The 22,686-nt window shown below is 56.6% G+C and overlaps 1 protein-coding gene across 1 annotated transcript in view; it reads left to right on the top strand.

Moving 5' to 3' along the window:
• The window catches only part of MYO15A (myosin XVA), a gene marked incomplete at its 5' end in the record, with an annotated part of 55,825 nt that overhangs the window by 13,552 nt on the left and 19,587 nt on the right, over positions 1 to 22,686 (top strand). Inside the window, 39 exons of the mRNA XM_008048209.1 lie at positions 368 to 481; positions 1,075 to 1,133; positions 1,224 to 1,347; positions 2,300 to 2,395; positions 2,858 to 2,989; positions 3,539 to 3,664; positions 4,340 to 4,417; positions 5,235 to 5,383; positions 5,498 to 5,543; positions 5,728 to 5,852; positions 6,442 to 6,559; positions 6,883 to 7,058; positions 7,505 to 7,589; positions 8,323 to 8,376; positions 8,473 to 8,554; positions 8,628 to 8,758; positions 9,240 to 9,335; positions 10,653 to 10,888; positions 12,349 to 12,530; positions 12,868 to 12,940; positions 13,138 to 13,329; positions 13,569 to 13,729; positions 13,845 to 13,939; positions 14,593 to 14,719; positions 14,897 to 14,964; positions 15,035 to 15,112; positions 15,282 to 15,462; positions 15,567 to 15,699; positions 16,056 to 16,161; positions 16,317 to 16,389; positions 17,792 to 17,913; positions 18,122 to 18,181; positions 18,638 to 18,713; positions 19,049 to 19,164; positions 19,253 to 19,371; positions 21,024 to 21,165; positions 21,800 to 21,911; positions 21,989 to 22,063; positions 22,560 to 22,674. Of these exons, the coding sequence (XP_008046400.1) occupies positions 368 to 481; positions 1,075 to 1,133; positions 1,224 to 1,347; positions 2,300 to 2,395; positions 2,858 to 2,989; positions 3,539 to 3,664; positions 4,340 to 4,417; positions 5,235 to 5,383; positions 5,498 to 5,543; positions 5,728 to 5,852; positions 6,442 to 6,559; positions 6,883 to 7,058; positions 7,505 to 7,589; positions 8,323 to 8,376; positions 8,473 to 8,554; positions 8,628 to 8,758; positions 9,240 to 9,335; positions 10,653 to 10,888; positions 12,349 to 12,530; positions 12,868 to 12,940; positions 13,138 to 13,329; positions 13,569 to 13,729; positions 13,845 to 13,939; positions 14,593 to 14,719; positions 14,897 to 14,964; positions 15,035 to 15,112; positions 15,282 to 15,462; positions 15,567 to 15,699; positions 16,056 to 16,161; positions 16,317 to 16,389; positions 17,792 to 17,913; positions 18,122 to 18,181; positions 18,638 to 18,713; positions 19,049 to 19,164; positions 19,253 to 19,371; positions 21,024 to 21,165; positions 21,800 to 21,911; positions 21,989 to 22,063; positions 22,560 to 22,674 (4,433 nt within the window). The remainder of the gene's footprint in view (positions 1 to 367; positions 482 to 1,074; positions 1,134 to 1,223; positions 1,348 to 2,299; positions 2,396 to 2,857; positions 2,990 to 3,538; positions 3,665 to 4,339; positions 4,418 to 5,234; positions 5,384 to 5,497; positions 5,544 to 5,727; positions 5,853 to 6,441; positions 6,560 to 6,882; positions 7,059 to 7,504; positions 7,590 to 8,322; positions 8,377 to 8,472; positions 8,555 to 8,627; positions 8,759 to 9,239; positions 9,336 to 10,652; positions 10,889 to 12,348; positions 12,531 to 12,867; positions 12,941 to 13,137; positions 13,330 to 13,568; positions 13,730 to 13,844; positions 13,940 to 14,592; positions 14,720 to 14,896; positions 14,965 to 15,034; positions 15,113 to 15,281; positions 15,463 to 15,566; positions 15,700 to 16,055; positions 16,162 to 16,316; positions 16,390 to 17,791; positions 17,914 to 18,121; positions 18,182 to 18,637; positions 18,714 to 19,048; positions 19,165 to 19,252; positions 19,372 to 21,023; positions 21,166 to 21,799; positions 21,912 to 21,988; positions 22,064 to 22,559; positions 22,675 to 22,686) is intronic.

The raw sequence follows: 22,686 nt of genomic DNA, 5'->3' as shown, positions 1-22,686 counted from the left end.
GGCAGGTCTCGAACCCGCGGGTTCAGGCAATCCACTCACCTCAGCCTCCCAAAGTGCTGAGATTACAGGCTGAGCCACTGAGCCCGGCTTCACATGCATCTTTTTTATGTGCGAAATTCCATATACATTTCTGTCTAGTTCCAGACTTTTTGTTGTGCTTTATTAATCTATTTATGTACTTTGTGTTTATGATCACACTGCTTTAATTATTATTGTAACTTTAGAATATGTTTTTACTATCTCATAAAGCCTCCTTCACTATTCTTTTTCAGAATTTTCCTGGCTATTCTGGCCTTTTTCTGTTTTATGTAGGAACTTTAAAATAAGCTTATTTAGTTCAACCCTCTCCTGTGGGTATTTTGTATAGACGGATGCACAGGAGGTGGCCTCAGTGGTAAGCGCCCGGGAGATCCAGGCCGTGGCGGAGCTGCTGCAGATCTCCCCAGAGGGTCTGCAGAAAGCCATCACCTTCAAAGTGACCGTGAGTCTGTGGGCACCTGGCAACTTAAAGAGCCTCCTGCCAGTGCCTCGACAGAGCTGCCTTGTACACTATCCCCTGTGGGTCACCGCTTTCTCTCCCCTCCTCTCTCTGTCCCTGTCTGTCCGCTGGGTCAGACCTGGAGGGAGTTAATCTCAGTCTCCAAAGGCATTAGGATCCCGATCTCCAGGCCTTTGCACAGACTGTTCCCCCTGCCTGCATGATCTTCCTCTTTTCACACCTACTCATCCCTTGAGATCCATCACAAGTATTCCCTCCTCCAGGAAGCCTTTCCTGATCCCTGGCTGGGTCAGTGCCTCTGCTGGGCTTTCACAACCCTAGGCCCTCCCCACCTTCCCAGGGCTGATTTCATTGTGTTATATCTGCTTATGCCTCCGTCTCCCCCTTTAGACCAGCTGTCTCTACCACTGTCACCATCTCATCCAGTAGAGGGGGAAGAGGGTGTCCTGCCCGGGTTTGGCCAACTGTGTGCCTGAGACCAGTCACACCATCCCTCTGGCCTCCCTTCTACCATACCCCCAGCCCCTCAGTCCTCTGTGGGCCTGCTGTCAGTCAAGGGCCATGTTCTTCCCCAGGAGACAATGCGAGAAAAGATCTTCACACCCTTAACTGTGGAGAGTGCCGTGGATGCCAGGTGAGGCCAGACCCCTCCCTGCCTGAGCCCCTAGACCCTTAGCACTCCTACCATGATGTCCCACCCACACCAGCAACACGCTTCCTCCAGGGACGCTATCGCCAAGGTCTTGTATGCACTGCTGTTCGGCTGGCTTATCTCCAGGGTCAACGCACTAGTGTCCCCACAACAGGACACACTGTCCATTGCCATCCTGGACATCTATGGCTTTGAGGTGGGGCTGTGTGGTTGTGCGAGGGACGGGAAAATGTAAGGCGAGGTCTCTCCTCCCTTCAGTATCCAGGGCTGCCCTTCCTGTCCTGCCATCTCTCTGCCCACGGCATGACGTCTTCCTCCAGGGATCTCTCCCTTGTAATCATCTCCTTGTCTCTCTCTACTTTCTTCACTTGCCCACAAGTATGCCCTGAGGCCTTCAGGGACCAGGCCCTGTGCTGGGAAATACTAGCTACCTGGGAAGGACCAGAGGTGCCTTACCTGGGGAAGCTTCCTGTGTAGGGATAGTGACAGCCGATGTCACCAGATCCATGGGAGAAGTGACCTCTTGCTGGGGGAGCCCAGAGGGTACCCTTAACTGGGCAGAGGTCTGGATGGCTTCCTGGATGGGGAGGAGACATTCTTGAGAACCAGTGAAGGTATTCTAGGTGGAGAGAAGAATACATGCAAAGGCCGTGAGATGTGACAGAGCCTGGTGTCTAGGAAGCTGGCCTGTGTCTGAGGGGTGACTGCTGTGTGATGTGTAGTTAGGGGAATGAAGAGACGGGGCATGATCATAAGAGAAGCCAGCACAAACCCTCACATGGTGCCTCTTACATGTCAGGCGCTGTTCTAAGTACCTTATGTTTGTTAATTCACTTCATCGCAACAGCAATCCTGCGAGGCAGTTTCTGTCAGTGTCCCCATTTTATAGATGGGGAAATGGAGGCACAGGGCACTTGTTCAAGGTCACACAGCCAGGAGGTGGCAGAAGCAGGGTTTGAACCCAGGCAGAAGGCTGTCAGGACCAAGATACCAGGCTTTGTCCTAGTTGTCGCAGGAGCCATGTAGGGTTCTGAGCTGGGGGCTGTGGCCATGGAAGGCAGGAAGGGCACTGGGCAAGGCCCAAGGCAGGGACACATGGGCTGCTGGCCCAGGAGGGACCAGGCCCAGCCTTACCATTTCCCTGGCAGGACCTGAGCTTCAACAGCTTTGAGCAGCTATGCATTAACTATGCAAATGAGAACCTTCAGTACCTTTTCAACAAGATCATCTTCCAGGAGGAGCAGGTGTGTGGACCCCTGTGACTTTCCGGTCCCCATCTTGACTGGCCGATGGGCCTCCTTGGGGACAGACAAGGATATACTGGTTCTTTAAAGGGCAATTCCAAAGTAGTCAGTAGATAGTGAAGGGACCGGCATTCTCAGAATGAAATTGGCACATGTGAAGTACCTGTGTTCTGAAGGGAAAGGTAGTGAGGTGCTGAGCCCAGAGGTGGGCTTTCTTAGGTCAGGGGCAGCGGGGTAGGGCGGGGAGGGTCTGTCTTGTCTTCCACTGGGCTGTTCCAGGCGTAGGGAGCAGCAGGGCTCTGAGGTGGCTCATGTTGCCCTGTTAGGGGGTGAGCTCCCTATTCTAGGAGGTATGCAAGCAGAGGTGCCCCTGGCCTGGCTCCTTCAGACAGGTTCAGCTCGGGAGCTAGGGTGGCAGGGGGCCTGGGCAGAACTGGGCGACTGAGTCCCTGCTGCCCCCAGGAAGAGTACATCCGTGAGCAGATTGATTGGCGGGAGATCACCTTTGCCGACAACCAGCCCTGCATCAACCTCATCTCACTGAAGCCCTACGGCGTCCTGCGCATCCTTGACGACCAGTGTTGCTTTCCCCAGGTGAGCCACGGGCACTGTGTGAACCTTATTAGGTTGCACCGTTTTTTGGGGGTTTTTTTCCTTCGTGAGCCTTGGGGCCTCATCCCACCCAAGTCCTTCTTTCCTCTCTGCTCTGGCCTGGGATGGGGAGCTAAGGCTTGGGACTCACAACCTACCTGCAGTGATTGAGGCTGGGTGGGGCTGTATGTGTTCAGAGGAGGGACTGCACCAGCCTGGAAAGTCACAGGCTTCCTAGAAGAGGTAACCTTGGGACGGGGCCTCAAATACTGATTGTGAAACACAAGAGTGGGATACCAGTGGGACTAGGGAGTGCAGAGGCAGCTGGGCTGGAAGAGGGGCTGCCCACGCCTGTCTGCAGGGGTCCACTTAGGCCTCCAGGGCCTGGCTGAGGCACTCCCCTCCTGACCCAGGGTGATGGGCAGCCGTGGGAAGCTGTGAGTTGCTCCTCTTCTTTGCCCACCGAGGAGCAGTCAGGGCTGGAGAATTTGCCACAGGCCAGGAACAAGGTGTCTAGGCCCCCTGCCCACCACTGACCCCTGCTGCTCCCAGGCTACGGACCACACGTTCCTGCAGAAGTGCCACTACCATCATGGCGCCAACCCGCTCTACTCCAAACCCAAGATGCCACTGCCTGAGTTCACTATCAAGCACTATGCAGGCAGGGTTACCTACCAGGTAGGCCCTGAGATCACCAGCATGGCCACTGGTGCTACAGTTCTCCCAGCTGTTGGAGGCAGAGCACAGCAGGCCCCCAGAAATTCACACCTGGTTCCAGTTCTGGCTCTGCTACTCCCCAGCTGTGTGACCTTGGGTAAATCACCTAACCTTTCTGATCCTCAGTTTTTTCATCTGGCAAAGGGGGATAATAATAGTGCCCATCTCACGGGGTGGGTGTGAGAAGCATAGGGTGGGTTTGATAAAGAGTAGCAGTTATCAATAGGAATGTCACTGTAATCTCTCACACTTCTGCCCTGGAGATGACTCAGGTTGGGATTCTAGGCCTCTCTCCCCATCTGGGCCTTACTTTTCTCAGAATGGGCACAGGACAGTGTCTTCCACTGAGGGTGGGGCCAAGACCTAGACTGTTCATGTGAAGCTGTGGCTGATGCCCCCCTCTGCTAGGAGTGGGGAGGATGTTGGGGACCAGATCTTGGAGGAGGGTCCAGACTCCTGAGACAGACAGAGAGTCTGGCGGGGTAGGGCCAGGATTACCCAGGGAACTGAGCCTGTGGCCCTCCCAAAGGAGGAACCAAGGAGGAGGGAACAAGCAGGCTGATGTCCACTGGGGTGGGCTGTACGGGTGGGAATGGCTGGGCCCAGCTCGAGCTGCCCAGTGTTCCTCCTTTTCAGGTGCACAAGTTCCTGGACAAGAACCACGACCAAGTGCGCCAGGATGTGCTGGACCTGTTTGTGCGGAGCCGGACACGGGTGAGTGAGCCTCGCCTCACCCCTCTGCCTCCCCCGGACGTGGCCCGGCCCACAGTCAGGCTTCGGAGTTGCCTTATCCCGACTCTACTTAGCTTTGGACCACCATGTTCCTGCCTAAGTCCAGGAAATGGGAAGGTGACCTAGCCCTGGTCCTGCCCTCTGCCTCCCCTCAGCCCCGGCGGCCAGACCCTGGACCAACTCCCAGCCCTAACTCCGTATCCTCAGCCTTGGCTTTGCTCAGTACTTTCCTCTATGCCTGGCCCTGCCCCATTCTCCAGTCTATTCTCCCTTGACTTCTACCAGACTGTTCCCCCAATCCCAGCCCCTGGGATGAGCCAGGGGGGATCTGATTTGGGTCCCTTGAAGGTTTGGGAAGACCCCACACCCCAGCGCCCCTACTGACCAGCAGACGGCCCTGTGACAGAGCACAGGCCTGGGTAGGGCAGTTCCTGTCCGGCCCTTCTCTCCCTTCTCTGTCAACTGGGCACCCTCCTCAGGAGGTCATGGCCAGCGTTCATGAACATGCGTGTAACAGGCCGCTTCAGGGCCTATGGGTTCCCTGGACTGAAGGGGAAAGCATCAGCTAATTATGGGGTGAGTCCTTGGGAGGTGCTGAGCCCCCTGTTTTGAGAAGGGTGCAAGCCAGGGAGACAGAGTTCTTGCAGCGAGAACAGGGGTCCAGTCAACTCTCAGATTCTTCCGTCTGGAAACAGGACTCCTTGTGTTCTCACTCCCTCCTCACTTCTGTCTCTCGGCTTCCCTCTCTCTGTTTCGCCTGCCTGTCACCCTGTCTCTCACTGCCTCCACCCCTGCCCAGGTGGTGGCACACCTCTTCTCCAGCCATGCCCCGCAGGCCGCCCCTCAGCGCCTGGGCAAGAGCAGCTCTGTATCCCGGCTCTACAAGGCCCACACGGTGGCTGCCAAGTTCCAGCAGTCACTCTTGGATCTGGTGGAAAAAATGGAGAGGTGAGGGGGGGGCAGGTGGGTGGAGCACCCAGCCCTTCAACCCACCCATGACCCCTATTAGTGAGCACCTTACTTTCCTGCGCCCTCATGCTGCCCTCCTCCTGCCCCTGCCAGGTGTAACCCCTTGTTCGTGCGCTGCCTGAAGCCCAACCACAAGAAGGTAAGTGAGAGCTGAGGCCTCAGAGGAGCCAGAATCTCCTCCCGCTGTGTGTTCTTGGGCAAATGGCTTAGCTTCCTTGGGCCTCCATCTGCCTGGCCTGCCAGCCTGACTGTTCCCCACTGGCAGCGCCCTTCGCACATGACTAGGCCAACACACAGACCCCCTTCTCTGGGCATCCCCACAGGAGCCGGGTCTCTTTGAGCCAGATGTGGTGATGGCACAGTTACGCTATTCAGGAGTGCTGGAGACTGTGCGAATCCGCAAGGAGGGCTTTCCGGTGCGGCTGCCCTTCCAGGTGTTCATTGACAGGTACCTCGTCGGGGTTGTTTTAAGCTCCACAGACCCCTGTCCGATTCTTCATGACTCCAGGAATATACAACCCAGGCAGCTCAGGGCTTGCCGAGCCGAGTTGCTCAGGTTGTATGCTACACAAGATCATTGCATGTTGCTACATGGCAGATATATTTATTGTCTTGCCTTTTTTTCCCCATAGTTTTATTATATCTGTATTGATTCCAAGGAGTGATTTTTTCATAGTTATTAAGAGAAGTTTCCAGCAGATGGCAGTAAAGTGTCTGTCCTGTTCTAGTGAAATCATCTACTGCAGTAGAACAGTTTTTTGACACCTAGAAATAAAAAGTCTTGAGTGCCTTTTTTTGATTAGGAGACATTGCCAGGCATGGTGGCTCATGCATATAATCCCAGCACTTTGGGAGGCCAAGGCAGGAGACTTGCTTGAGGTCAGGAGTTCAAGACCAGGCTGGACAACATAGTGAGATCTCATCTCTACAAAAAAAAAAGATTAGCAGACACTGTGGGTTGGGGGTTGAAACCCCATAGTCTAGCAGGCATCTTGGGTAGGTCTCGTATCCCCAAGACTGAGTTTGGGCCATCTTAGGTATCGCTGTCTAGTGGCTCTCAAGCATGACCTGCCTGCTAACGGGGACATGTGTGTGTCGGTGCTGAGTCGCCTGTGCACAGTCATGCCAAATATGTACCGCGTTGGGGTCAGCAAGGTGAGTCCTGCCCCGCCATCAGACCTTGGAGACTCCAAACCTGCCGCCCACTGAGTCAGAAGTGTCCATGCTAAAGACCGCTGTCCCCAAAGCAGTCCAGACGAGCCTGGCATACGGAACGCCAGTCCCACCTCCAAGCCTTTGCTCCCACTGCCTGACTCTCCACTGCCCCATCTTCCACCTCTCCAAACCCGACCCATCCTCCAGCCCAGCTCCAGGAGGCTGCCCCCGTCTATTTTGTCTCCATGGACTTGTGGAGAGGGAGGGGCCCCTAGTACAGCCTCCTGGTTCTTACCTGCCTCAGTGCTGCCTCCCGTCCTCAGCTGTTCCTCAAGGAGCACCTACACCAGCTGCTGGAGAGCATGCGGGAACATGTCCTGAACCTGGCGGCCCTCACGCTTCAGCGCTGCCTCCGTGGCTTCTTCATCCAGCGGCGATTCCGTTCCCTGCGCCGCAAAATCATCCTGCTGCAAAGTCGGGCCCGTGGCTACCTTGCCAGGTGCAGCCCAGAGAAGGCAGGGTTCCCTAGAGCCCTGTGGTCAGGCTTGGGAGAGGCCATGCCTGACCTCAGGTAGTGAGCTCCCAATCTCTGAAGGCATGCAAGCTGAGCATGGGGGCCTCTGCAGGAAGGACAACCAGATTCTCTGTGTCTCTGCCTTTGAGTGCCCTTAGGACTGGCAGTTGGGAATCCATCCAGTTGAGAAGGGCCCCACCCTGCATCTTGGGAAATATATGGTCCAGGCAGGCTTAATCCATGCTCTGACAGTTAATTTGCCATGTGACCTTGGCCAAGTCACTGCCCTTCTCTGAGCTGCAGCTTTCCCTGGTGCCAAAGAGCCCTGGAGTGAAGTGTGGACACTCTACCAGTCCAGGCTAGCAGGGACATCTCTTCCGCTTGGTGACTCTGTGGCTCCGATCCCTGACCCCGCCTCCCCCCACCTCCAGGCAACGCTATCAACAGATGAGGAGGAGTCTGGTGAAGTTCCGGTCCCTGGTGCACACGTACATGAGCCGACGACGCTACCTCAAGGTACAGGCCCTGCCCCAGCTGGATCCAGAGGGCAGCAGAGAAGGGGAGGAGTCACTTAGCACCTGAGAGCAGACTGTTGGCCTCAGACATTCTTGGGGTCAAATCCCCTGCCTGCCATTCACTGTATAACCTTGGCTGTTCTTTAGGCTCAATTTCCCTGTCTGCCCCTTGGGATTATGGAGAGGGTTCAATGAGACACTGCATGCGAAGGGTCAGCCTGGTGCCGGGGTCCCAGTGGGGTCTTCAGTAACTAGGGACGATTAGAATTTGGCGACCTGAACGTTGCTGGCTGTGGTTTGCTCTCACCTCCATGCCGGTCCTGACCCACTGTCATGTACACCAACCACTGGAAAGACAGGTGCTCTTCCCCAAGCACTGAAGCGCACGTGGCCCTTAATGAAGGGTTCGAGGAGCCATGGAGGAGGGCTTTCCACCACACATTGCTCGGTGCTTCCCAGAAGTCCTCCCATGTGCCTCTCTTTCTGTGAAGTTCTTCCCCCTTTGCGCCTCGCCTCTGTCTCTCTCTTGCTCTCTCCTTTCCCCTCTCTGACTCTCTAGTCATCCTCTGCCTCCTCCCTTCCATCTATGAAGTGGGGCAGTTGCTTCCAGACAGCAAGCAAGCTAGCTGCACCCCTTGCTTCTCGTGTGCTCACCCTGTGCAAACTGGCCTGGGCCTGGGGCCTGCCGTGGCCTCTGCTGCCATTCCCCGCCTTAACCATCTGCTCTCCTGCAGCTGAGGGCAGAGCAGAGGCGCCGGGTGGAGGAGGCACGGCTGCGGGAGCAGGAGGTGGGTGTGGGGTCTGGGTGGCAGCAGGGCCACGGAGGGAGGCTGGCAGATGGGGGTGTGGCAGGCCTGTCCGTGCCCCATGCACTGTCCCTTCAGGTGCTGAGCAAGCGGGAGGTGGTGGCTGTGGGGCACCTGGAGGTACCGGCTGAGCTGGCAGGGCTCTTACGAGCAGTGGCAGGTAGGTAGCACTGGGCAGGGGTAGGGTGTGGGAGGACAGGGTGCAGGCACCTCATGTCCTCCTCTCTCCACAGGCCTCAGGCTGGCCCGGGTGCCCCGGGTGGCCCCGGTGCGGACTCCCCGGCTGCAGGCCGAGCCTCGTGTCACACTGCCCCTGGATATCAACAACTACCCCATGGCCAAGTTTGTCCGGTGCCACTTCAAGGCAAGGGCTGGCATAGGCCCAAGGTGCCCTGGACAGTGGGTACTGACCACTAGAGTAGACATTGTCCTTGCCCTAGAGCAGGCTCCTGACTGTGCCCTGTGGCACGAGGTATGAGCCAGATCATGGGAACTCTGGGGGTCCAGATAGCAGTGGAGGACCCTCAGGGGCTCCGGTGGGGTTGTTTACCGACCAGTCTGGAAATGTGACAGAAATTGGACAACTGGTGCAGTGATGGCACGTCAGCCCTGCTCTTATTTCCTGCCTTCCAGGAAGGGCCCAGATGGGGGCTCATCCTGTCCCTACCAGCCACTCACTGAGGGCCACTGTGGCCCCTGCTGGATCTCGGTTTCCCCATCATGCACTGGGGACAGGAGCCCCTGCCTCACAGCCCTTTGCGCCCCCACCTGGCACAGGGCAGAGGATCCAGATGTGCCTGTCAGTCCTAGCTCTGTCTCCTCATGTCTCTGCCCTGTGCTCCCAGGAACCTGCCTTTGGTATGCTGACAGCGCCCCTAAGGACACCTCTCACGCAGCTGCCTGCTGAGTACCATGCGGAAGCTGCGAGCGTCTTCAAGCTGGTATGGGGTCTTCCCCAGCCCACCTTCAGATGCATAACCCCTTCCCCTGGTGCTGTACTCCTGGGTTCTCCCCAAGCCCAGTCATGCACGAACCCCATGTGTCCTCCTTAGAGGAGAGACTTGTATGTCAGTGGAATGATCTGGCCTCCTTTCTGGGGACTGGTAGACTTTCTTCTCCCAGCCATCTTCCTGGCTAAAAAAGGCTACTTTGGAGGCCCTTGGGGACTCTAAGAAGAGACCCAGGTCCTCTCCTCAAGGACTTTCCAGTCTGAGTGGGGAGGCAGAGCTGACCTGGCAAGTAACCACCAGCATGAACAGAAGGAAGCACTGAGACTATGGAGCCAGTTGGGGCCACTAATTCAGCCCTGGGCAGGGTCAGAGAGGGCTTCTTGGCGGAGGGGCATTTGAGCTGGAGGGAAGTTTGCCAGATAGGAAGAGTGAGAATGTTCAGAGAGATGAGGAAACTGGTGTGATCAGAACAGAGAATCAGGTGGGCAAGGAAGAGAGTGTCAGTAAGGCCTTGATTGTAGACCCAGAGCTTGGATTTTATCCCACAGGACCTAGGGAACTAAGAAAGGTGCTTCCATGGGAGAGAGGTGGTCATATTTGAATGTTAGAAAGAGGGTGTTCTGGCCAGGCGCGTGGTGGCTCACGCCTATAATCCCAGCACTTTGGGAGGCCAAGGTGAGAGGATTGCCTGAGCCCACAGGTTTGAGACCAGCTTGGGCGACCTCATCTCTACAGTAAATCAAAAAATTAACTAGGTGTGGTAGCACACTTGGAAGACTGAGGTGAAGGGTCACCTGAGCCCAGCAGGTTGAGGCTACAGTGGCTGTGAGTGTGCCATTGCACTCCAGCCTGGGCAACAGAATGAGACTCCAACTCAAAAAAAAAAGAAAAAGGCTGTTCTTGCTGTCAGCCAGCCCCAGCTGCTCTGCCTGTGGCGTAGCCTATTCTCCATCAGTTCAATAAACTTACTTTAAAAAAAAGGAAAGAAAAAGCCCTCTGGAACATAGCTAGAGCAGGAGTTGAGGGGCCAGCTGGAGCCAGGGGTGCAGGGAGCGGGGCTGGGGCTATACAGAAGCTGTACATAAGCAGGAGAGAAAGTCAGCAGGTGCTTTGGGTCTTGACTTTCCCAGAGTTGGGGTGAACTGCCTGGTCATTTGGCATAGACTATGGCACTTACATTGTAACATGAGGGACTTTTATATGGGCAGGGGGATATGTGGGAGGCATGTGAGAAGGATGCATGTTGGGGGATGGGGACTGGCAGGAGCAACCTTCTGAGAGGCCTAGGAGAGTCTGCTTGTGGCCTAGATCCTGCGCTTCATGGGTGACCCCCACCTGCACGGTGCTCAGGAGAATGTCTTCGGGAACTACATTGTGCAGAAGGGGCTGGCGGTGCCCGAGCTGCGGGACGAGATCCTAGCACAGCTGGCCAACCAGGTGTGGCGCAATCACAACGCCCATAATGCTGAGCGGGGCTGGCTGCTGCTGGCCACCTGCCTCAGTGGCTTTGCACCTTCCTCACGCTTCAACAAGTACCTCCTCAAGTGAGTGGGACTGGGTGGGGGCCGGGGTGTGAGAGACAGTGGCATGGGCAGCAGGGCCCAAGGTGGAACCTTGAAGGTCAGGCCAGGAGTGGGGTTTCCGAGCTGGGACGCTCCATGGGGGCTGACCAGGGCTACTCTGCCTCTCCACTGGACTCAGAGCAAGCAAGAAGGGCAGGCCTTCCCTGAAGAGGGTAGGTGTAGTCAGACTGGATGAAGGACTTCCAGAACTCAGAGACCAGGGTGTGAGGAATTTGGAAAAGATCATGGATCTCTCACAGCATGGGACTGTAGGGGATGCTGGGTCCAGACAGTCTGGGTTCAAGTCCCAGCTCAGCCACATATGAGCCGTGTGGCCTAGGACAAATTACTCCATCTCTCTGGGCCTTGGTTTCTTCACCTATAAACTAGGGATAATGATGATCCCTATGAAACACAACAACACAGACTTAGAGCAGAGGCATGTGGGCATAAGTGCTGTGTGGGCATAACCATCCCAGTGATGGCACCCTACTGGGTGAGAAGGATGATTTGCAAGGGAAAATGCTCAGGCAGGCCCTGGGTATGAATTCTACTCTGATACCTGCGTGTGGCCTGGGGCAAGTCACTGCCCCTCTCTGAACTTGTCTCCCTGTAAATTAGGGATGGTAGCAGGACCCGCCTGATAGGGTGGCTGTGAGCTGCAGAGTGCATATAGCCTCACTCAGGCTAGCACACAGTAGGTGGTCATCACTTGGCTAGTCTTGTGACTCTGTGACAGCAAGGTAGGGCCATTGCCCGCCTATTTGGGGCCTTCTTGTGGACGTGGAGCTAGGTTCCCCCTTGTAGCTACCGTGAACCTGCTCCACTGCTGTTCCTGGCCAAGCCTAGCAAGGGGTTGAGGGGACAAGGAGGCAAGAGGGGTGCCTGCCCTTGGTAGAGATCAGGCTCGTTGAGCCCGCATGTAGTTGACCCAGCACAGCCATCTCTTCTAAAGATGAGAACTTGGAGGAGAGGTTCACAGAAGGCAGATAGCCACCCAGGGTTGCCTGCTGAAGAAGTGAGGTTCAAGGTCCAGGTTCTTATTCATATCCAGCTACAGACCCCACTCTGTCAATGACATTTTGCTCCAACAAGCTGGAACCTCTTTGGCCTATCCTTAGAGCTTTGTGCTGGCCTGAGATACTTCTGGGCTAGTCTGGAACCCTTTTAGTTTAGCCATGAAACTCTGGGCTAGTCTGAGATCTTTTTTAGACTAGCTTCTGAATGCTGGGATTGCCTGGGACCTCAGATTGTCTGGGATCGTCTGTAGCCCCAGAGCTCTGGACTATAGCCTGGAACCCTTCTGAACTATCCTTGGGCCTTTTCGGTCTCACCTTAAAACTCTGGGCTAGGCAGGACCTTTTTCAGACTAGCCTTAGAATTCTCCAACCCCAGCTAGCTTCACATCCCTCTTGATCCTGGTTCCAACTCCTACCCATCAGGTTTGTGTCTGATTATGGACGGAATGGCTTCCAGGCTGTGTGTCAGCACCGCCTCATGCAGGCCATGGGCCGGGCCCAACAGCAGGGCTCGGGGGCTGCCCGGACCTTTCCCCCAACTCAGCTCGAATGGACAGCCACCCATGAGAAGGCTAGTATGGCACTGGACGTGGGTTGCTTCAATGGTAAGCTGCCTGACCCCACCCCTTGCACTGCCTTTTCCCCCTCCTGGGTAGGGGGAACGCAGCCAGAGCCAGCAGGGCACAGTAAGCCCTGGGGTCAGAAGAAGCCACGGAAAGTTCTGGAGCTGGGGAGGAGCCACCTGGGATGTGGCTCTACGTGAAAGCCAGTGCACATGGGGCCTGGCCCTGGCCGTGGGAGGGGGTACCGGGGCAGTGGGGATGCAGATCCAGGGGTCCAAGATGAGAGTCGGGAAACCCAAGAGGAAGAAGCAGGCAGGGAAGCGTGGCCAGCCTGGACTCGGAAGCCCCATCCTGAGCCCAGCACCTACTGCAACCCCAGGTGACCAGTTCTCCTGCCCAGTGCACTCCTGGAGTACAGGGGAAGAAGTAGCTGGAGACATTCTGAGGCACAGGTTGGCTCCTGGGATGCCCTGCCCAGCACATGCGTGTACACCTGGGAAGGAGGGAGGCGGCACAAGAGGTCAGATCCCCCAGGGGCCCCTCGGGTCCACTCTGGTCGTGCGTGAGGTCTGGTTTCTATCCCAGATCTCCCCAGGCAGGGCCTGATGGCTCTGTCCCTCATTTTTACCCCTCTGCATGCTGTCACCAGGGGCCTGGCAGATGGCTGGCGGGGCTGGACAGTGGCCATGAAGAATGGGGCCGAGTGGGCAGAGCTGGCTGGCCATGACTATGTGCTGGACCTCGTGTCAGACCTGGAGCTGCTCAGGGACTTCCCTCGGCAGAAATCCTACTTCATTGTGGGTGCAGAAGGGCCTGCAGCCGGCAGGGGAGACCCCAGAGTGTAGGTAGCTATCTGGGCACCCCTCACACAGATGGCCTCTCCTGGGCAGAAGCCTCACCCGCCCCTCGCAGCTGCCGGGAAAGGCTGAGTTCTGAATCTGAGCTTCAGGGTTCTTAAGGAGGTGGAGTTTGCCAAGGGTTCCTGCTCTTTAAAAGGTTAAAGTAACCCACTTCCAGGGCACAGAGGAGAACGTTGGGGCATTGGAGGGGTCAGCTGCACCGTGTTCCCCTTCACCACAGGGTATTTGGAAACAGCTGGGACTCGGACGAGGACATGCCCACTAGGTCCCAGCCCCAGGGGCACATGCCCAAAGTGCCAGACTCTGACGGGTACTGCAGCCACAACAAGGATGGTACGAATGGGGAGACTGAGACCCAGAGAGGGACAACAATCCACCGAGGCCAATCAGCAGCGGCTGCTGTCCCTGGTAGGAAGGGAACCTTGGAGGCTGTGGGGTAGGAGGGTAGAGATCAGCATGAGGAAAGAACTTGATTCTTCTGTGTCTCCCCACCCAGAGTCAGACAGTCTTGGAGAGCCTACCGTGCCCCACAAGGGACTGGACTGCTACCTGGATAGCCTCTTTGACCCTGTCTTGTCCTACGGGGATGCGGTAGGCACGGGATGTGGCGTTTGCAGACAGCAGGCACAGTGTGTACACCCCAAGTCACACACATATACCGGGTGACATGCAAGCCTCTTACAGAGAGGGCCATGGGGTGGTGTGTCCTATCTGGTTCTCTGCCAGGAGCTGGGCAGAGGATGAAGATCTCCTCACAACTAGAGGTGCTCCTGACTGACCCCGGAAGGATCCACAGCTAGAAGTGCACCTTCCACCACCTCTGGGGGTGCAGCCCCCAGTGCCATTAAGATCTGTCTATCTGGGTGGGAGTGAATGACGTTGGTCCCTGGGTCCTCTGGTCCCAGATCTCATGAGACACTCCCCCCCGAGGTATGCTTGCTCACTCTGGAAACTCCCCAGAGCCCCTCCATGGTCCTTGGCATGATGTGCAGCCCTGAGCAGAGCACGGCCCTTCATTGAGCCTCAGTTTATTCCTCTGTGGAAGGGGGATGGGTCAGGCGCTCACATGATTGTGGGAGGACTGATTAGGATGCCGCATGGGTAAAGGCTGGGCACAGAGCAGACACTTGGCCGACGAGAGGCCTCCCTGGGGTGGAGGAAGTGGCTGGTGTCAGGTGCCTGTTGCCATGGAACCTCGGGAGTATAGCACTGAGGCAGTCACTCGAGCCACCTGCTGCCCCCAGGATCTGGAGAAGCCAACAGCCATTGCCTACCGCATGAAAGGGGGAGGCCAACCTGGTGGAGGCGGTAGTAGCAGTACTGAAGACACCCCCCGGAGACCTCCAGAGCCAAAGCCAAAGCCAAAGCCAAGTCAGTGACTCCCCAGGGTGGTTCCAGGGTGGGGCAGGGCTGGAGCCACTCGCTGGTCCTCAGGCACCTTGTGTGCTAGAATGGAGGCAGCCGCAGTGGGGGTGAGAGGATGGGTGGGACATGGTAGGGAGTCCCTCCATCTCCCATGCCCATTGTGCCCTTGCCTCCTCTGCTCAGTCCCAGGCCTGGACGCCTCCACGTTGGCTCTGCAGCAAGCCTTCATCCACAAGCAGGCTGTGCTGCTGGTGAGTGAGGGTGTGGCTGCTGGGGGGCAGAGAATGGGCCCGCCTGGTCACCACCGCCACCTCTCCCCAGGCCCGGGAGATGACCCTGCAGGCCATGGCGCTCCAGCAGCAGCCTCTGAGTCCTGCCCCAAGACCCTTGCCTCCAGAGGTGAGCCTGACCCACCTAGGGGAAGGGGCTGCTTAGACAGGTGAGTGGGAGGTACACAGTGCTGCTCCAGGGGCCCAGGAGTCCATGGTCCATCTTGAGCAGATGTGGGGGTCCCTGACAGCAGGCTGATGTGTCCCAGGCAGCTCACCTCATGCCCTGTTCTCCACAGAAACCCCTCGCTCCAGAGGCCCGGCTGAAGTCTGTAGGCACTGGTCCCCCGGCCAAACCTGTGCTCCTGCGCTCTGCTCCAAAGCCCTTGGTCCCAGCCCCTCTGGCCAAGACCCCAAGGGCCTCCACCAAGCCCGTGGCTGCCCCTGTTCTAGCTCAAGACCGGGCTTCTCCAGAAACCAGTGAGTGCCCTGTCCCAGCCTAGGGGTTTCCCAGGACAGGACTGGGGTATGGCTGTACCCCCCAGTGGCCTCACCCTGTTCCCCACTGCCCCCCTTGCCCACAGCTTTGCCTTCCCCAGAGCTGGTCAGGTACTCTACACTCAACTCGGAGCACTTCCCACAGCCTACACAGCAGATCAAGGACATCGTCAGGCAGTACCAGCAGCCACCCCGGGGAGGCCGGCCTGAGGCCCTCAGGTCTGCACTGCCCCTGCCCTAGCCCTCCAGCCCAACAGAGAGTGGCCTCCTCACTGTGCCTGCATGTCCACTATCGGTGTACCTGCCTACTGAGTCAAAGACCACCCTGTCCACCTCCCTTTAGGAAATGGATCTGTTTATGTCCATAGGTCCAGATGAGCCCTGGGGAAAAAGGGAGGCCCAGATACTGTTGTCCAGGTTGTGTTCTGGCACTTTGGACCAGTCTCTGCTCCTGGCTGGGTTCTCGCTTATAATGATGGGGAGGGGGTGGAGGAGGAAGCTCCCTACTGTAGGAGTATGCGGCAGGGAAGGGGAGACTCAGGGTCAGCCACCCATGATATGCCAATACCTATCAGGAAGGATGGTGGGAAGGTGTTCGTGAAGAGGCCAGACCCCCATGAGGAGGCCCTGATGATCCTGAAGGGGCAGATGACTCACCTGGGAGTTGCACCTGGCACTCAGGTGAGGGGCAGGGTGGGGCTGAACCCATGGGGAAAAGAAGACAAAGAGAGGCCTCCAGGAGTGCCTCAGAAACTGTTGCTCCTAAAAGCCACAGCCCTACCCCTTCCACAGGGCCTGTCTGTTGCTCCCTGAGCACTCTTTTTGGGGTGGGACAGGTGTCTAGAGAGGCCGTGGCCCTGGTGAAGCCAGTGACCAGTGCACCGAGGCCATCCATGGGGCCCACTTCAGGTGAGAGGGCCAGGAAGGGGGAGGGGCAAGCGACCAGGGTGTCCAAGTGTATGAGTAAGTTTGGGAACGCAGATGAGTCTCAACTGTATGTCATTGGCATGTGTGCATCTGTGTCCTTAAGCCAGTGTGTACATGTTGTGTGTGCAACTGGTATAATTATAATATCAACACTTATATAACACAGAACTCAGTCCAGACCCAGCCTGGCCTCACTTAACCCTACTAAGACCCTTCAAGGCAGTACCATTTGGTCCTACATGTTATGGATGGGGAAATGGAGGCACACACAGGTTAAGTGACTTGCCCAGGGTCATACAACTCAAAAGTACCAGGCCAGGGATGTGTACCCAGGCCTCCTGGCATCGCAGCTGGAGCCCTTACCTCTATACCCCATCTCTTGGCAGAAAAGATAGAAATTGGCCGGGCTCAGTGGCTCAGCCTGTAATCCCAGCTCTTTGAGAGGCCAAGGTGAGAGGATTGCCTGAGCCTGCAGGTTTGAGACCGGCTTGGGCAACTTGGTGAGACCTCATCTCTACAATAAGTCAAAAATTAGCTGGGCATGGTAGCGTACACCTGTAGTTCCAGCTGCTTGGAAGGCTGAGGCAGAAGGATCACTGGAGCCCACCCGGTCGACACTGGGGTGGCCGTGAGCGTGCCATTGCACTCCAGCCTGGACAATGGAGTGAGACTCCAACTCAAAAAAAAAAAAAAAGATAGAGATCAGCTCACATTGTGTTCCTGACAGAAACCCTCAGATGGTTCCTACAATGAGCTCCAAACTCCTCACTGTAGCATATGATCTACCCACCTCCCCTCTCAGCTCCTTCCACCCTCCCCTTGCACATTCTGTTCCTCTGTGTTCCCAGAACACACCAAGCCCTCTCCTGCATCAGAACCTTTGCACTTGCTGTTTCCTCTGCCTAGAATGCTCTACCCCAAGATCTTTACATGTCTGGCCCCTTCTTACACTCAGGTCTCAGCTCAAATGTCGCTTCCTCAGAGAAGTCTGCCTAGGCCATCAGGAAGGGGTGAAGGACCCTCCAAGACCAGCCCCCAGACTCTTGCCTAAATTGCTTGGCACTAAAAGCTTTGCTTCTGAACGGTCTGTTCCACCCACACCTGCTATAAGACTAAACTCAAGGACAGAGGCCCTGTCTGTCTTGTTCACTGGGGTATCCTCAGCTCTCAGCACTGGCCTGTATTCAATAGGTGTTTTCTATATGTGTCAAAAGAAGGGCTCAGTCATATGAATGTGACCCTTGTGAGTAGGTGTCAATGGACCCCCAGCCCCCTCCTCCACATGAGGCTGCCCCTGGGGTCCCTTTCCCCCCCACCCACCCTGCCTCTTCACTTCATCCTGAGAGGTGCCTCCTCATGCCTCCCCTGACCCTATGCTCTCCAGTACTGCCTTCAAGGTCACTGGATCCCCCAGAAGAACCCGTGCAGACACGGCTGCACCGCCTTGTCAACCCCAGCTTCTATGGCTACCAGGATGCCCCTTGGCGGATATTCCTGCGGAAAGAGGTGCCAGGCTTGGGCTGAGCCAGGGAAAGGGCTGAATGGGGGTGGGGGGTAGATCTAGGAGTTGGGGGAGGGGCCCAGGAGAACAGGGTCAGGCACAGGTGGAGTCAGAGCTGGGGCGTGACCGGGGGTTGTATGTGGAGGGTGGAGTGAGGTGTGAAACAAGGTGAGAGGCAGTCCGAAGGCACCCACTGAAGCCCCGCCCCCACAGGTGTTTTACCCCAAGGACAGCTACAGCCACCCTGTGCACCTAGACCTCTTGTTCCGGCAGGTGAGGTCTTCTCTTCCCTTTCTGTCTCAGTGTACTCAGCAGGGCAGTGTGCATACAGAGACTAGCTATGTGCACATCCTGCTTCTGCACTCTGGGTTTTGGGGTTCTTGGCCAGGGTGAAGTTGGGAAGCTATTTCATTGAATCTCCCACTCCCATGGACAGGGTCAGTGAGCCCATGGTGTGACCTAATCAGAGTGACAGTTTGAGTAGATGTGGCCTAGAGGTCATGTCTAAACCCCACTGTATAGATTATAAAATGAGGACAAAGAAGGGCGGCCTAGCCTATGGAGTCAAGGAGGAAAGAAAGGACCCCTATAAGTGGGAGCTGATTTACACAGATGACCCCACTGCTGCAAAATGGGACCTTCATGTTCCCACTCATCCCAGACAGTCCAGTCTGGGGTCTCAGCTGGGAAAGTCCCACGGGCCACCCACATCACAGCTCACTCCCACAGATCCTGCATGACACGCTCTCTGAGGCCTGCCTGCGCATCTCCAAGGAAGAGAGACTGAGGATGAAGGCCCTGTTTGGTATCCAGGGGGAAGGAGGAGTTGGTGGGGCAGCCAGAGCCACAGCCAGCCCTTCTCAGGGAGATTGAGGCTGACAAGTCCAGCCCTACCACCTCCCAGACATGCCCTCCTTACTGTGCTTCTGGCCCTTGCATGGCAAGGCTGAGTGTTTGGGGTCAGCAGTGCCTGGCGTATGATGGCCCAGCCATCTTGTCAGTCTCTGGGTTCCAGTTTCCCAGTATAGACACTAGTCAGACACCTTCTGGCTGGGTGTCAGCCTCCCTCCCTGACCTCCCTGAGGTGCGGGCCAACAGGGGAAGGGCGAGAGAGTCCTGACCGGACCTGGCCTCCCATAGCCCAGAATCAGCTGGACACACAGAGGCCTCTGGTAACAGAGAGCGTGAAGAGGGCCGTGGTCAGCGCCGCACGGGACACCTGGGAGGTCTACTTCTCCCGCCTCTTCCCTGCCACGGTGCGAGCTCCCCACTGGTCCCCTACTTGCCCAGGGGATTCAGGGATGAGGCGAAAAGACTCTTACACACCCTTCATCCCTGCCCCAGGGCAGTGTGGGCACAGGCGTGCAGCTCCTAGCTGTGTCCCACACAGGCATCAAGCTCCTGCGGATGGTCAAAGGTGGCCAGGAGGCCAGTGGACAGCTGCGGGTCTTGCGTGCATACAGGTGACTGGCAGGCAGGGGCGTGGGGCTGGCAGAAACTGGAGTGCAGACTGGCACCGGCATTTCCTCACTCCATAACCAAGTACCTATAATGTGCCAGACTCTTGTGCCAAGCCCTTTATGCAAGCCCATTTTAGAGCTGGGGAGACCGAGGGACAACAGAGACAAGTTGCTTGTCTCAGGTCACACGATGGCCAGGAAGGAGCTGAGCTAGGAGCCTGCTGCCCCATCCACACAGAGCTCACTGTGCAGAGGGGCAGCCTTGCTGTAAATGACCATGCTATGACAAGCCTGGGAAGGGAACCAGTGCTGCTGCTGTGGCACTGTACTGGGTTCTGCGATACCCTCCTCCCCTGCTAGAAGTCCCTTTTGTCCTTTATAACACAAGGATGGGAAGAGAGCCTTGCTCACCAATTGGGTGAAAACTTGTTTTAAAATGTGGAGTCCGGGCAAGGTGGCTTAGCCTGTAATCCCAGCACTTTGGGAGGCTGAGGCAAGAGGATTGCCTGAGCCTGGGGGTTCACGACCAGCCTGGGCAACTTGGTGAGACCTTGTCTCTGTAATAAATCACAAAAAAATTAGCTGGGGCCGGGCACAGTGGCTCACGCCTGTAATCCCAGCACTTTGGGAGGCCGAGGTGGGAGGATTGCCTAAGCCCGTGGGTTCGAGACCAGTCTGGCCAACTTGGCAAGACCTCATCTCTACAATAAATCAAAAAATTAGCTGGGCATGGTGGTACATGCTTGTAGTTCCAGCTACTTGGAAGGCTAAGGTGGAAGGATCACCAGGGCCCAGCAGGTCGAGGCTGCAGTGGCCGGGAGCATGCCACTACCCTCCATCCTGGATGACAGAGTGAGACTCCAACTCAAAAAAAAAAAAAATTAGCCAGGCATGGTGGCGCATGCCTGTAGTGCCAGCTATTTGGAAGGCTGAGGCGGAAGGATTACCTGAGCCCAGCAAGTCGAGGCTGTGGTGGCTGTGAGTGTGCCACTGCACTCTAGCCTGGGCAACAGAGTGAGAGTCCAACTAAAAAAAAAATAGAATTTGGTTACTGAGTGAGAGAGAGAGATTTGTGTGGGCAAAATCCAGGAGCCTGGACCAAAGGGCAAAGGGTGGGAAGGGGCTGGAGTGTCGACTCAAAGCATGATGGGAACTAAACTGAAACTACAGCAGGGTCAGAAAAGGGAGGTGGAGGCTGGGCTCGGTGCCTCAGCCTGTAATCCCAGTGCTTTGGGAGGCCAAGGTGAGTGAATTGCCTCAGCCCGTGGGTTCAAGACCCGCCCGGGCAACTTGGCGAGACCTCATCTCTACGGTAAATCAAAAATTAGCCAGGCATGGTAATGCGTGCCTGTAGTTCCAGCTACTTGGAAGGCTGAGCAGAAGGATCGCCGGAGCCTAGCAGCTTGAGGCTGCGGTGGCCGGGAGTGGCCACTGCCCTCCAGCCTGGGCGACAGAGTGAGACTCCAACTCAGAAAAAAAAAAGGGAGGTAGGAAGGTCCTGGGTTCTTTGGGGCTGGCCTAACGGGACTGAGATGGTACTGGCGCCGGGCTTCAGAAAGAGCAGGGCAGAAACATAAGTGGCATGATCGGTGGAGGAAGGGCAGCAACCCCCTAGCCACAGGTTCCTGCCGTCATGCCACCTGTCCATCTTCCAGCTTTGCGGATATCCTGTTTGTGACCATGCCCTCCCAGAACATGCTGGAGTTCAACTTGGCTAGCGAGAAGGTCATTCTCTTCTCAGCCCGAGCTCACCAGGTCAAGACCCTGGTGGATGACTTCATTCTGGAGCTGAAGAAGGTCAAGTTCCTCCTGTAGATGTCCCCCCAACCCCACTGCCCAAGGCCAAGGGCCTGAGAACAGGTCTCTCCCACCCCAGTTATATACCAGCCCTGCCTGCTTGGGAAGTGTGAATGTGTGTGTGTCCATAGTGACTGTTCATAGATATCTGTGTGCCTTCAGGCTTTTGTGTAGGCTTTCCAACTGAAATGCCATTTGACTGTTCATTCAGAAAATGTCTATTCATGCCCCCAGCAGGGTGGCACAGCACCTCCTCCGAGTTCCTCAGCAGCTATCCTCCTCTCCTGCCATGGCTACATGGCCTGCCCATTGCATCTTGGTCTCTGTCCATCCCTCCCACTCCTGACTGGGCAGCCCCTGGGCCTAGAGCGGGTCATACATGTACCCCAGGCCCAGGGAAATCTTCCATGGGAAGGTCTGGTGAGCGGCTGAGTGGGCAAAGTGGATGTGTGAGCCCCAACCTCCGCCCATGTCCATCAGATCAGGCCTCCAGCCCTTCCTTCCCTCTTCTCATCTACTGAGTTCTCCCTTCCCTCACAAGTCAGAGAGGATGTGAGGAGCAGGGGTGGCCCTAGGCCTCGGGAGGGGGATGCCAAGGGGCTGCAGCTCATCACCCTGCCCCTGGTTAACCCAGGACTCTGACTACGTGGTTGCCGTGAGGAATTTTCTGCCTGAGGATTCAGCGCTGCTGGCCTTCCACAAGGGTGACATCATCCACCTGCAACCCCTGGAGCTCCCTCGAGTGGGTCGGTGCCAAGGGAGGTGAGGGGGGGCTGGCCGAGGGTGCCTCCCTGGCAGATGCTGATAAAAGCTTGGCCCACAGGCTACAGTGCCGGCTGTGTGGTCCGAAAGAAGGTTGTGTACCTGGAGGAGCTGCGGCGTAGAGGCCCTGACTTTGGTGGGTGCCCCGAACCTAGGAATCCCAGACAGAGCTCCTTCTACTTTAATGCAGCATGCTGCAGAGGCACAGTACGGGCTTCTTGGTGCCCAAAAGGGATCTGGGCTGCCCAGCCTCCTAAGGCCCCTGCATGGCCTGTCAGCGTCTGCCGGTATAGCCCAGTCCTCTGCTCTGCCTGCATATGTGGCTGAGGGGTCTCCGTGAGCATTATTGTCTCCATGTTTGTGGCCCAAGCCTCTCTTTGTGCTTCTGCATGCCCTCAGAGTCCACAGATGCTGCTTTGCCTTTTAGCTTTGCTTCCCACTGTGGTCTTGTGGCTCTGAGAAAATCCCTTTCCTTCCCTGAGCCTCTGTTTCCTCATCTGTAAAATGGATTCCATGGTGTCCTCACAGAGCTTTAGGGAGAGGTTAAGGAAGTACTAGGTATCCCTAAAGGGCCTCCTTAGTCCCAAGACAAGCCCCTCCTGTTTCCTTTAGACCTTTTACTTGCCCTCTAGGCTGGAGGTTCGGGACGGTCCACGGGCGCGTGGGCCTCTTCCCTTCTGAGCTGGTGCAGCCTGCTGCTGCCCCTGACTTCCTGCAGTTGCCAGCCGAGCCAGGCCGTGGCCGGGCAGCCGCCGCAGC

Source organism: Carlito syrichta, unplaced genomic scaffold (genome assembly GCF_000164805.1).
Source record: "Carlito syrichta isolate Samal-C Ts95f unplaced genomic scaffold, Tarsius_syrichta-2.0.1 Scaffold121193, whole genome shotgun sequence".
Lineage (NCBI taxonomy): Eukaryota > Metazoa > Chordata > Mammalia > Primates > Tarsiidae > Carlito > Carlito syrichta.
The sequence above is the reverse complement of the archived record's forward strand: the minus strand, read 5'-3'. Positions and strand labels throughout refer to the sequence as shown.